This window comes from Anthonomus grandis, chromosome 3 (assembly GCF_022605725.1).
Source record: "Anthonomus grandis grandis chromosome 3, icAntGran1.3, whole genome shotgun sequence".
Classification (NCBI taxonomy): Eukaryota; Metazoa; Arthropoda; class Insecta; order Coleoptera; family Curculionidae; genus Anthonomus; species Anthonomus grandis.
In genome coordinates, this window is record NC_065548.1 from 47,026,329 (window position 1) to 47,040,081 (window position 13,753).

The following is a 13,753-nucleotide window of genomic DNA, read 5'->3' on the forward strand; positions in this document are numbered from 1 at the left end:
GTCCCCCTTGACAAACCTTTTGACGTATTTCGGCGTTTTTTTTTTTTTAAACAGTGGTTTTCGATAAATCCGTGGTGGGAAGTTTTCAAATTCAACACCCTGTATATATTATATAATAAACATTTATTTATATATGTATACAGAGGGACGAAACCGCGGCCATGTCGTGCTCATAGAAATTTTAAAAACCAAAACTCGGGCATGTCAATTTAGATTATCCGGGGGAAACATTAATTAATTAATTAAAATAACTAATTTCTTTTAAAAATGTTAATCACCTTTAAATATTCTTTAAACAGTTCTTAGAAATCAGAATACAAAAAATAAATTATAGACACATGCCTGAGCTTCATCAAAGGCGCATAAAATAATGTCAAATTTCAATTAATTTTTAAAAAATGTGTGTCTTACTTTCAGATACAACATGCTATAACTTGAAAATTGATGTATAGAGAGAAAATCATAATCAAAATAACATGACTCAAAGACACATGTTTTTTTTAGAATGAGGAGTTGCAAAATCACTCATATTCTCCATCACAGCGTAGATAATAATAATAATAATAATACTAATAATAATAATTTTGAATTCGTTACATTAAATCACGCTTATTTTTCTTTGTGTTTATGGACTTACCTACTTGTAATGATGTAGGTACATGTTTTAGAACAAGCTGTTTAAAATATAAGATAATATTAAACAGTTATATAAGACTAGTTCTAGATGGGTTTCGAATTTCCATGCCTCTGTTATGCTTATGTCTATGTTTTCAGGCAGTAAAAATTTAAAATAATCAATCTTTAATTTTTCTATAATTTTTTCTTTCCAAAATGAATAATTTATTTTCATTTATATATAAATAGTATAGTATAGTAACATTTCAATTTTACATAACATCGAATTGCTGTTGACCAGTAATCGATACCGCCGTTTACGCAGATCGGACCGAACAGGTGTCGTGCGTTTCTTGATTTGATTCACGTTAGCCCGGCCGCATATTAACATTCCACTATAGGATTCGGCACCCGTCTTTATTCTGATTGGTTGATTTGAATAAATCTTGATAGGATACATTAATTTCCGCACCCATGCGGGCCAATCACGGTGCTTTGTCTGTGATTGGATCAGATGCAATTGCATACTATGAAAATGAGTCATAATAATGGAAAACATTTCTTGTATCCTTTTTCGACAATGAAAAAAGACCAATATTTTTCAGGATCTGAGCTTATTAAATATGAATAAAACAACCAGATTATATTTTAGTAAAGTAGGTTTATTCATAACACTGATGCAGAATATTCAAAATTTATTATATCAACTTCATTTATTAAGCAATCTACTACCTAATATATATATCACATAGTTGCACAAAGGGTTCTATTTACAAAAGTTGAAAACAAATACCAATAAATATGAAACAAACACTAATATATTAGTTAATTATAACAAAGGCAAAATTAAAATTAAAAAAATATATTTTATAAGTATTCTTCACCATAAGCCAACGAATTACATGAATACAAATAGCCAACACCACTTAGATATAATACCAGAATAGGTCACTCACAAAAGCAATGTCATTCAGTAATGAAATAGTTATAAACATTTTATTATAAATAAATTTATTTAGGTTTTTTGTTCAGATAATACTGCTGCTTTTCTATTTTTCTTTTTTTACTCATCACCATTTCTTTTTGTTTTACTGTCTGCATAAAATTTCTAAAATCACCCATAAATTTTTCTAAATCATGTTCACCCAATCCACCACCATAATTACGAATTTCAGAGCAAAACTGTTCTAGACAAATCTACAATTTTATACCATACTATATTATAGAACTACCAAATAAAATTATTGTTAAACTAAATACCTCACGCTTTCTTTCAAAATCAATTGTCACATTCATTCTATTTTCAGTCTCGTCAAGAAAATAATTTACTTCATCCTCATAAACTGTCTTGCTTGTTGAAGGTTCATTGACATACAGATTATTATCTTCTTGCATTTCATCCATGAAACCTGAAACATATTCGCTCCTCTGCTCAAATAAAGCTACAGCATGTATATGCTTACACATGACACTTTTAACAGTATATTCTGGACAATCACAATTATATTTATGTTTACATATTTTACACTTCTCACAATACATTGCCCTACAGTCCTCATCACAAACCTCATTATAATTTACACAATACAATTTATGATTATCACTAAACGACCTTACCTTAAAATGTCCTAATTCAGAATATGATACATTACCGTTATTACCCACCATTTCTTCTGCTTTTTTATGTGCACTCTGACATATTTTGTGCTGATAATTATTTGCATTTGGCCTTTTTATGTTTATAATCCTTTTCCACCTTCTTTCATCAACAAGTTCATCCAGTAAATCCAACAGTTTTTCGATCCTTTTAAGAGAAAATATGTTTTCTACATATTTTTTTTTGTAATGTGTTAAAATTTTCTTACCTAATATTCTGTTTTCCATTCATTTTGTTGTACTTCAGAACTTTATTTAAGCTTTCAACTGCCATATTTGTATTAATTCCGGCATTGATTCTATAACAATGTGCCCACATCATTATTCTCTCTTGACTTTGGAAATAGTACCTAAAATATTAAAGAATTAATTACATTTGTTTTATAATTTTTTAGTGTTGACTTTTTTAGTAAAGTAATTTTTCAGGTAATTCTGAAAATTAGTTTCCTCCTCTTCTTCTAATTGCCTAAAATAGTTCTCTTTCAGCTGTATAAATTTTTGTGGATCAGTCTCCTTTAAAATTTTCCTCATTTCATGTTTCATTATCTGTCTATTTTCCAACTTCTTGATTTTAGACCTTCCTTGTATGTTCCAATTTTTCAGTATATGCCACGTACAAAGTAATCTTCTTGGTTTATGTTCTACAAATAAGTGAAAAAATAATATAAAGTAACTAATGATCTATGATACTGTTTGATTATACAGTATACAAATACCTGCATCCATAGCCATTATCCATGCATTGTAATATTTTGGATCGTCATCGCTCATTATATATTCAGCTTGAACTGCTTTCCCTAATCTAGTTTTAAGTGCCCTAAAAAAAACCTCTTGAATTAATTGATCTAATCTGTTACTTAGTAAGAATGCCACTGGAAAACCCATATTTTGTTCATCTCTTATTAACACAATTGTGAAGTCCCAGTTTCTCCTATTTCTTCCATGGGTTCCATCTATACAGATTATTTTTGGAAATTCTTTTAATTTTTTTTCCATAATAGCATTCATATATCCAACTGCAAAATCATCTTCTTCTAATCCTGGATAAGTTTCTCCTAAAATACATTTAAACAACATTAACTTGTTAAGATAATATTAATATATAAAATTGCAATTCGAACCTATCTGTTTAAATAAAAATCCATGATTTTTTCCATCACGGTTCCATTCCTGAATTTTTAACACTGTGACTATCATATCATCACTGTCCCTTTTCTTGTCAATATTAAATTTTCGTATTAGGTACTCTAAATATTCTCTTGTTATACAATTTTTCCTTTGTAGTTTATTGCCGTCTACGCTTCTGGCCTCCTGAATAATTCTCTTGTTTGAAACTCCTGCTGCTAATTTATCCACAATTATCTCCTGTTCCGATTTTGTTAGCCTTTTGCTTCTTAATTCGTCAGGGTGTCCTATGTGGGTTTCAAAAAATCTTACTCTAATCACTCCTGAAAAAATGTCATATAAATGAATAAATCTTCTATTTTAATAATTATTAAGAAAAAAAATACCTACCATCATTTTGAATCACTTCTATTACAATTATAGTAAATAAATTCTTCCCCATTAGCACATTTCTTTCTTCGATGAACAGCATAATCTACCTCTCTGTTTTCTGCAGACCTCCAAATTTCAAACTCTGCCAAATTCCTAAAATTTAAAACAGATTCTTTAATATGTATATTATGAATACTATGAAAGTGTCTTATTAAAGAATCATAGGATGTAAACTTCTCTTTGTCCAGGCAAAGGGGGCAAATAATGTGTTGGCTCTCTTTTTCACTCTGTTTTTTATTATGTATATCCCTCATATGCCGATACAATGTTGAAGTAGAAGAAAATGACTTTCCACAATCTTCACATATTAATTTATTATCCCTCAAAAAATATATACTGTTCAATAAAATTTCACAAAGGTACTTAATTTTAAAAGCACTTACCTGTTTATATCCATGTTCACCGAATAAAGGTGTAGTAAATTAATGTAAAGATACAGTGGTGTTTTGAATTTACAAGGAAACAAGATAATGTAATTAATAATAACTACTCTTGGTCGCACAAATTGTAAATAAACAACAAAACGTTTCAAAAACTCAAAGCTCAAAGCTGAAAATTAAAAGTGAGGTTAGCAAACCACATCAACAGTCCCGCCGATTATTTCGACGATGCCGACTGACAAAATCCGAAAGCGATCCGTGATTTCATTGGCCCGCATGGGTGTGGAAATTAATGTATCCTAATCTTGATGCCGCCAAGCAATAACCGGTGTACGGTGCCGAATCATATAGCGGAATGTTTTGGCGGTGCTGAAACACAGAGTGGAATGTCGCGTTTATATGGTGCTGAAACACAGAGTGGAACGTCAAAGCGGTGCCAAAATTCAGAGTGGAATGTTGAGATTGTTGATAAACGTCTTGTAAAGGTTGTTAAAATACAGCCGATTAGTATAATTTTAAATTTAAGCTATATTTTATTAGTTTTTTTCTCAGGACTATTTTCTTTTTTCTTCCTATTATGTAAAAAAAATATGTAGATACTGTTATGATAATTATCCAGTAGAAATTGGTCAAAAAAGCATTTATTATTATCTATTTAAGTATGGTATTTAAAAAAAACTTGACGAAATATAGAGAAAGTGGCCGCAGAAAAGCTTACATTATAGTAGATAGTAGATACAAAAAGCTACAATAAGGTTAAAAATGATATATTAATAGTTAATTATAAAACAAACAAACAAAACGGAGGAATCCAAGTTATATTAATATTCTAATAATATTCTATTAAATAACCGCTGTTTGCTGCGTACGAGCGTTTACCAGGGTTTATCGTAAATATCGATGAAAGCAAATTCTGAGGCGCGCTGATTATTTTTATACGAGGAGTATTCATAAGAAGTATTTTAAGTCATAAAAAAGCATTTTTTTTATAGGACTGGAATAGAATGTGTTTATATGACAGTGTTTCCTAATTATTAACGTTTTTACACATTTTTTATATTAGCTTCACTTCTTTGCCTTTATGTAGCAATGTTTATATGTATGTATATAACAAATCTAAGAATTCTATTTAAACTATAACTTCTACTTGTCAGATTGTTTTCAAATTTTGTAGGTGCTTGGCTTTCGATAACAAGGACAGTTTTTAAAATGTTTTTGAGTTTCCCTTTTCTAAAATTGGTGTATCTAGAAGTTTTGATCAGTTCAATGAATTTGAACTTTTAAATAAATTGGAAGCGTTTAATATGGCGGATTCAAAATGGCTGCCTTTTAAGTCAAATATAATATATAAAAAGTGAATTTGAAAAAACCTTACTTGTTGAATTGTTTAAATTTGCTACATTTTTAGGAGTCTTATCAAAAAAAAAAGTTTTGCTTAATATTTGTTGAAATTTTAGAGATAAATATTCAAAAAATAAATCTAAAGTTAAAATAAATAAACAATTAAAAAACACATTTAAACGCACTAAAAAATATAGAATAATTTTAATACGGCATGGGTTATTTTAATTTTTAAATTAAGTCGTTTTAAAAATACAAAAGCGCAAAAGAATAACAAACAATTATCATAATAAGCGCTAAATAAGTAGTTTTGTAAATTATATACTTTGTATTCATTTGTGGATATACCTAGTAAATATAAACTCCTGGACAAAATTATCGCACCACTAATTATTTTGTCAAAAAAATTTAAATAAAAATAAATATCAGTTAAAACAGTTATAATTGGTGCAATTGCCTGGAACAAATAAAAAAAATATTTTGACCTACCTGAAACTTTTTTTTAATTCCAGGCATTTGAAGTGAGTTTTTTCTTGTAAAATTTACTTAAAAAAATATATCTCGAGGGAAAAAAACAGTCTTTTTTAATTTTTTTTCTCTTAAAGGCACTTAAAGTCATTTTTTCATATGAGGCTATGAGTGCAATATCGGACTAACCCACAAAAATTCAAAATCGACTTTATTGTAGAATATTATCCGTCAAGTTAAAATCTATTTATTGCACAGTGGACCGAACGACCTATTCCTTTTCGTTACGAGATGGCAGCACTAAACTAGTTATTGAACTTTATTATTGATAAAAGTTGAAAGAAGCAAAGTGGACTATCCTCAGTTAGTCCACCGTGCTGCTAAAAGTAAGAAGTTTATGTGTTAGAGACACCTTAAAAAAAAGACACTAAACTGGCAAAAAGTAGAAACGCAACGGTCATCTGTTTTGATCTAATGAAGACTCGTCCTACACCTGTACTTACCACAGGCATTTGTTACTATAAAAGGCAGTTATGGACTTACTGCTTTAATATACATGAAATGGGAACCAATAATTCGTTCATGTTTGTATGGGATGAAAGTATTGCTTCCAAGAGGCCGCAAGAGGTGGGATCCTGTATTTTATATTACATAAAAAACTTTGTTACATCGAGAAAACTTATTATGTATTCTGACCAATGTGGTGGTCAGAATCGTAATATAAAAATTTCATTGATATGTAACTATATTACTGCATCTCCATTATTTACTATGAAAGAAATTGATCATAAAATCCTTGTAAGTGGTCATTCCTATTTACCATGCGACAAAGATTTCGGATTCATAGAAAAAGAAATTCCATCCACATGTCTTTATACCTCAAGACTGGCATACAGTCATAAGACATGCTAGAAAAAAAACCCTTTATCATAATAGAAATGGATAAGTCAAGATTTTTTTCCACCAAGAAACTTGAAAGTAACATAATAAACAGAAAAGTATCTGAAACAAAAACAATGGTGGAGTGGCTCAAAATCCAATGGTTAAGGCTTAGAAAAGATTATCCCAATACTATCTTAGTTTTTCCCAATACTATTTAGTATAAGTACTCGAATAATGAAGAGGTTTATTTTAACACAGTAGATCTTAGTAAAAGGAAATCTGTTTCCAAGGAAATTAAGGATCTGCCTCTTTTATACCCAAATGGTTATGCCATTAATGAAGCTAAAATAAAGATCTCCTTGAGTTAATGGAATTCTTATTTCCTTCATACCAAGATTTTTATAAAAATCTGAGGTCATTTGCTCAAGCAACTGGAGGTGAAGTAGTTGGCCCAATTGAGGAAGAAGAATTTATAGTAACCCATTAAAAAACCCAATCTATTTTAAATGCAGAGTGTACTAATCTACATAGAAAAATCGAATATTAGCCATATACAAAAATTTAAAACAAATTCCGCAAATTTAAGTAACACTCAAGAACATTCAATTAATTTGAACTACAGAAATGTCCTTTTAAAAGGGTTTTTTCGCACTTACATTTTCATATTTTTCTTTAACCTATTTTTTAGCACTTAATAATATTGGGGTTAGTCCGTTTTTGCACTCATAGCCTCATATAGGATCTCATAAGAGTGATAATTTTTATTTTTTTCCAGGCACTTGAAGCTATTTTCAGGCAATTTAGTGGAATTTTTTGTTTCTTTTAGACTACCAAGGCAGTTTTTGAAAATCTCTTTTTTTTAAAGATAAAACTGCTTCGATTGCCTGGAAAAAGTAAGAAATGACTTTGAAATACGTGCCACTTTTATTTATTTCAGGCAATTGAGGTTCAAGTTTGTTTTTGCACAATTGAGTTTAAAACTGAGCAATTTGGAAGGAAAAAAAACATGTTCAGAGTGTAATGGCTTTATAAAAAATAAATTTAATCTCAGGCAGTAGAAGCTATTTTTTATTGAAAATTACGGTCAGAAGTAAAGAAACGTAATTTTTAGTTCAGTGTAATTTTTTTTCCAGGCACTAATTTTTTAGTTTTTCAGGTAGCCAAGGTAACTTTTTAAATAATTTTTCTCATGGAAAAAACCACTGCAATTGCCTAGAAAAAATGAAAAATTACTTTGACTTACCTGATTTGTTTTTATTTTAGGCACTTGAAGTCAGTTTTCTTGCAAATTCGATTTTAAAAAAGTCACATAGGAAAAACAGTCTTCAGGCAGTTTAAAGTAAATTTTTGGTGAAATTTTTATTTCTTTCAAGCAGTCTGGTCAATTTATAAAAATCACTTTTTTTCTTAGATAAAATTGATGCAATTGCTTGGAAAAAGTAAGAAATTATTCCTGCCTGAATTTTTGTTGGTTTTTACTTTAGATAGTTAAAAAGTCATTTCTTAATTATTGCAAGCAATTTAAGTTATTGCAAGCATTAGTTTATGAAGTAGTTTATAATCATAATTTTAGGCAGTCCAAACAATTTTTTTAAAGTTAAAAAATTACACTACATAGCGTTTCTTTCCATTTCTTTCAGACAGTCAAGGCAATTTTTGACAATAACTTTTCTTGGACAAAAAGTAAAAAATTAAACAAATATATTTTTTTAATATTATTATTTAAAACTATCATCTTGTTTCTCGACTGATTTTTTTTCGTGTTTTTTGTTCAACTTATTTAAGAAAATTCCTAAAATATATCTCCCTTTTTTATTGCTTGGAAATTTGGTACTGAAATATGACCTGAATTAAAATAGTCCAAAAATATATCAACTACCCAACGATTGATTTCAAATTTTTCTTAGCTGCATTGGAAAATTAAAACCATTGTTTTTTAACTGCTTGAGATGGGATTATTATTGTTTTTCCAATAAATGACATGAAAAAGTAAAAAATGGTTTTAAATAAACTCCTGGACAAAATTATCGCACCACTAATTATTTTGTTAAGATAATTTAAATAAAAATAAATATCAGTTAAAACAGTTATAATATCTTTTCTCGTATAAAAAGCAGAACTGGACAAAAACTATGTTTATGCTTTATCATGGAACATGCTGCTCGTGAGGAGTGAGAATACATCCGCAGGAAAGTTTTCATAAATTGATACGAGGAATGCTGCGAAGACTTCAAGCGGTCATTGCAGCTAGAGGTGGCAATACACGTTATGAAGAATTCATTATGGGTCTATTGTTTTATTTTTGTATCAAAATTGAAGTTAGTGAAAATCGATGCTTTTCCTTGTATTGAATTTAGTTACTTAAATCTCGTTTTGTTAAATAGAATATAATTGTTTTTGTTAATTAATAATGCATAGTTAACAATGCTTATAAGTTTGCTTATTTTTTTATCTTTATTAAAAAAAAATCTCTAAAAATCAAGTGGTGCGATAATTTTGTCCAGGAGTTTATATAAAATATGTTAAAATATCAAAATTTACCGGGTCTTAAACGCCGACATTGGTGGCCGACAAAAAGAAGTGGGGTGTGTTGGTTTGGGATAATAGGTTGTAAAATCGGCTAAAACTATTCCAGTAACATTACGGGGAGAAAATAAATAATAAACTATTTTTTAAGATTGTAATGCTTTTATGTAAAACACAAAATACAGAACAAAATATTTAACATATAGGGATGAAATACATACTACTTTATTATTGGGTAATTATATTTATACAAGTAGTATGTAATCAAATTATTGTCTAAAACGCTACAAGCAAAAACTCTCTCGCGAAACGGATGCACACAAGTTAACGTACTTGCGAAAACTAAACCTGGGTTCTACCCAGCCGGCCGATGCATGGCGAGGTGAGGAACGGGGGGTGGGGCAATCGATTTCAGGGCCGCTCGAGTGGTCTGACTTGTTGTAATCTATAGACGGTGATTATACTAACGAAGTTTACTATTATTTTACTATTATTTTCTTTGGTATTACTCTCACATATGGAGATCTGCACCCAAAACCCTCTTTAAAGCTGCTTGATTCCACCCAGAAGTTAAAATATTCGCTAAGTAGGCTGTGCCTGACAAGATGAATTATTATAAAGGTCATTATCACTATCAGGATTTATGTTCTTGGCAGTTACTTTAATGAGTGCTTAAAAAAATTTAAACTCACACATTTAGTATCGTTATCTTTTTATTGCTTTTACGTTGTATATTACCTTTTATTGCGTTCTTATTGTTAGTTTTGTTAGTTATTGTTCTGAATTGTTACTTATTGCATTTGACATGGAAGTCGGAAACCTTGACATGCACGAAGTCAAGACTTAAACCCATTTGATTTTTACATATACATGAAATTAATGGTAAAAATATTAACGGCTGCTGAGTCATTTTGAAATGAGCAATTATTTTTTAAGATTCGGAGATCTTTCAGTAAAAGTATTTTAAAATGTATTAAGGCAAATGAAGATCATGTTGATCGTTTAGTGGCAAATATTCATAATTTTTATTTGAAATTTATCTTTTGTATTTTATTATTCATTAGAAGTGTAATAAGACAATTTAAATAGTTTATAAATATCATTTTTTTTGAGTGCATTGAAAACTTTAAATGTAAATATCTCGAAAAGGCTAAATCGTAGCGAGAGTTTTGAAGTATATCTTTTTTTAGGCAAACTTTTTGCATAATGGATATTTTAAATAAAATATTAAATTATGCCAAGCCTAAAACAGTTACGGAGTTGTAAATAAATCAAAATATATTTGGTGGCGCCCTAATATAGCATAATTTTTATATTTTTCATATGAAAAAAAAACCATTGTGTCATCACCTAATCTCATCACTTAATTTGCGTTAAATAAAGAATATATTTTGAAAAAATAATCGACATTCTTTTTGCAAGATTTTTTTCTGCGTATACATTATATGTAATTAATAATTAATACTATTTTATTGTTTTATGGTCAACGACCATCAAGCTGAATATTATCACTATATTAGCGTGTTAACGTTTCTATTATTTTATATAATATTGAATATTTCGTACAATTTAGTAAAGATGTAACGCGAAAGTAGAACAAAATTTAATTTTTGTTTTAATTAATTTATTGAAGTGAATTATTTTACCCGTTTGGTACGGTTTCAATAGTTTTATTGAAAATGTGCAAACAGTAGGTGGTTTTAAAAATATGGGATTTATTTATAATTCTGGTAAGCGATATATGCGATTTATTACCTCATAGGATCTAAGCAAATCAATATCATTTACAACCATTATATTGTCCCAATCAAAATTTGCCAAATGATGGAAATTCAATTATTTTTATTACTATTGAAGTTAAAAAGTAACCAAAAGAAAATACACTAAACTACTCTTAAAAGTTCACTTTCTAATGGCGATTATAATTTTATAAAAGTTAATTTATTTTTTATTGGTTCTAGGTTGAACAATATGAGAAAAGAACTCCTTGCCTGCCCCTTGACATATTGCAAAATCATTCGATCAATTTTTTGTTAAAACAAAAAAATGATATTTGGAAAAATGAAGGTAAGTGCGACTTATATTTGTATTTTAAGGAAATATGAGAGTTTTCGGGATTATTATTATAAATATTTATTAACTGGTGCATTGGCGATGTCGGTGCTAATGTTGAAATGATTTATAAATATACAGAGTGTCCGGAAAGTCAACGATAATATTAAAGGGGCTGATGGAGCAATTCATAAGCACTCAGAAAACAGAAAATAATCGTAGTAAAAAATCGATGGTTTTTGAGATATTGGCACTTTAGTGAAAGTCTAATCAAAATCCTACTCTTGGATCAGATTTTCGATTGTCACGCTTTAAAAATATATATTTTTTATAATATTTTTTTAGCTTTGCAACACTGAATAGCCATTTTACTGATCAAAGGCAAACATTAAACTAAACAGCCAACAATTAATAGAATAGATGTCCTATAAACAATTAATATGACATTCATTCTAAAATGTAGTATTACCTATTTTTATCTTTAATACCTCAACTTTGACCCCTCATACCCGGTACGCGTATTCACCGACTATCTAGTGTTAAGACCGTAATAAGGATTCATCGACGTTGATTGGTCAAGATTTGAGTATCGATTAAGTAGGTATAACAGCTGTTTGCTGTTCTCATTCGAATAAATTTTGGAGTGAACATCTAATTTAAGTTTTTTTATAGTTGAATTTTAATTATTTTGGACTAATTTTCGTGATAAATTTCAATTAAAAAAAAACAACAAAACTATAAATAAAACAATTTAGTGCCGTATAAAGCCCATTACATGATTAACTATTTGTATGTGTACCTGTGTTAATGTGACGAGAAGTGTTCTGTTTAGTTAATTTTGGGTTTTAGGGTGAATCACATTTTGTTTCTTTTATTTTTTTCTTATTATAATCAATAAACATTTAGAAATTGAATAGAGTGAGTTTTATTTTAGGGGTTGTACATTTAAATAATTATTTCTCTTAATCTTTATGTTTTTTGTGGGCATAAGATTGCATTACTCAATTAATTTTAACTATAACTAGATAAATGTAATCATTCATAAAAAAAAACTGTAACACAAGGTACTACTTTTTTCTGCTCGTGATCCGTATTTTTGATGTAAAGATGTAGATATTGTAAAATTTTATAAAAAATATAATGTTTGATTGATTGAAGTTTTTTAACAACTTATTATGAAGAATGAAATTTTGAGTTTGACAATGATCAAGAATGTTACGTTGTAAAGCGAGTGAAAGATCCTTCTGTCAGTAAATACATAATTTATTTTGTTAAACTTGTAAGAAACTGTATAAAAAGAATAAATAAAATAAAGTTGTTATATTATCGAATTTCTTTATTTCATACATTGAAAATAAAATATAAAATAAGGTAGATAACTCTGGCACATTGCAAAGATACATAACAACACAGAATGTAACATTGGGTTTGATTAACAATCTTATTTTCATATTAGAAAAATTAGATAATATCAATACACAAAAAGGTTAGCATCTACCAATTTATTGATTAGTTACCTACCATGAGATTTGGCACTGGGTAAATTTGCCATAATATTTTTATGTAAATTTCTTGGCCTTTTTTTTAACTCTGTTAGACTTAAATTTTGTTGGAGGGCGTCCAGCAGCTATTTGAGCCCTTGGTGACTCCATTTCTTCATCATGCAATAGAAGTTGGAACGCGAATAGCTGCACCACCTTTGAAATTCCGAGACACCTGAGCTACCGCAGTAGCAACAAAACTGTTAAACTGTTCTTGGGTGTGTATTTTTGCTATACAAAGGTTTAACTTCCTTTTCAAATTCAATGGCAAGTTCTGTAGAAATGGTCTGAATTTTACAACCTCACTACAAATTTGTTCATAATATTTAGATGAAACTTCACTCGGTTCTGCCATTTTTTCTCTTATTCGATTGCAGTTACTGGATGAGATGGAAGAGCCGTCGCTGTTATTAGGGATGTCCTCGCTTAAACCTAAAAAGAATGAAAGTTCTGGACATTTTTCTCCCAATGCTAATTGTCCTAAATTGTATCTTTCACTAGCAGACACTAGAGGCAAATTCGGCAAACTATATTGGAAACAATTATACATAAAAGCCTGATGTTTACAAAAACGACCCTGTGCACCAAAATGACATTCACAAATACCTATTTTTACTATATAATTACAATTTAAATCTTTCGCACTTGGCACTTTGTACAAATAATTATCAATTTTTTCTATGCATTCAGCACCAACACCTTCCATTTTTTTAAAAAGATTATGAAAATTTACAA

The 13,753-nt window shown here is 29.1% G+C and overlaps 1 protein-coding gene and 2 long non-coding RNA genes across 3 annotated transcripts in view; 1 reads left to right on the forward strand and 2 right to left on the reverse strand.

The window, feature by feature from the left end:
• The window catches only part of LOC126734685 (cytoplasmic polyadenylation element-binding protein 1), a 132,828-nt gene that overhangs the window by 12,610 nt on the left and 106,465 nt on the right, over window positions 1-13,753 (forward strand). The window contains exon 2 of the mRNA XM_050438394.1: window positions 11,387-11,492. Within this exon, the coding sequence (XP_050294351.1) occupies window positions 11,387-11,492 (106 nt within the window). The remainder of the gene's footprint in view (window positions 1-11,386; window positions 11,493-13,753) is intronic.
• Window positions 1,416-2,590, reverse strand: LOC126734686 (uncharacterized). Its single transcript, XR_007660136.1, has 3 exons — window positions 2,481-2,590; window positions 1,876-2,419; window positions 1,416-1,812 (listed from the first exon to the last, which is right to left on the reverse strand). It is a non-coding gene; the product is annotated as an uncharacterized LOC126734686 (long non-coding RNA).
• Window positions 2,695-3,783, reverse strand: LOC126734687 (uncharacterized). The gene is made up of 3 exons (XR_007660137.1): window positions 3,393-3,783; window positions 2,988-3,326; window positions 2,695-2,912 (listed from the first exon to the last, which is right to left on the reverse strand). It is a non-coding gene; the product is annotated as an uncharacterized LOC126734687 (long non-coding RNA).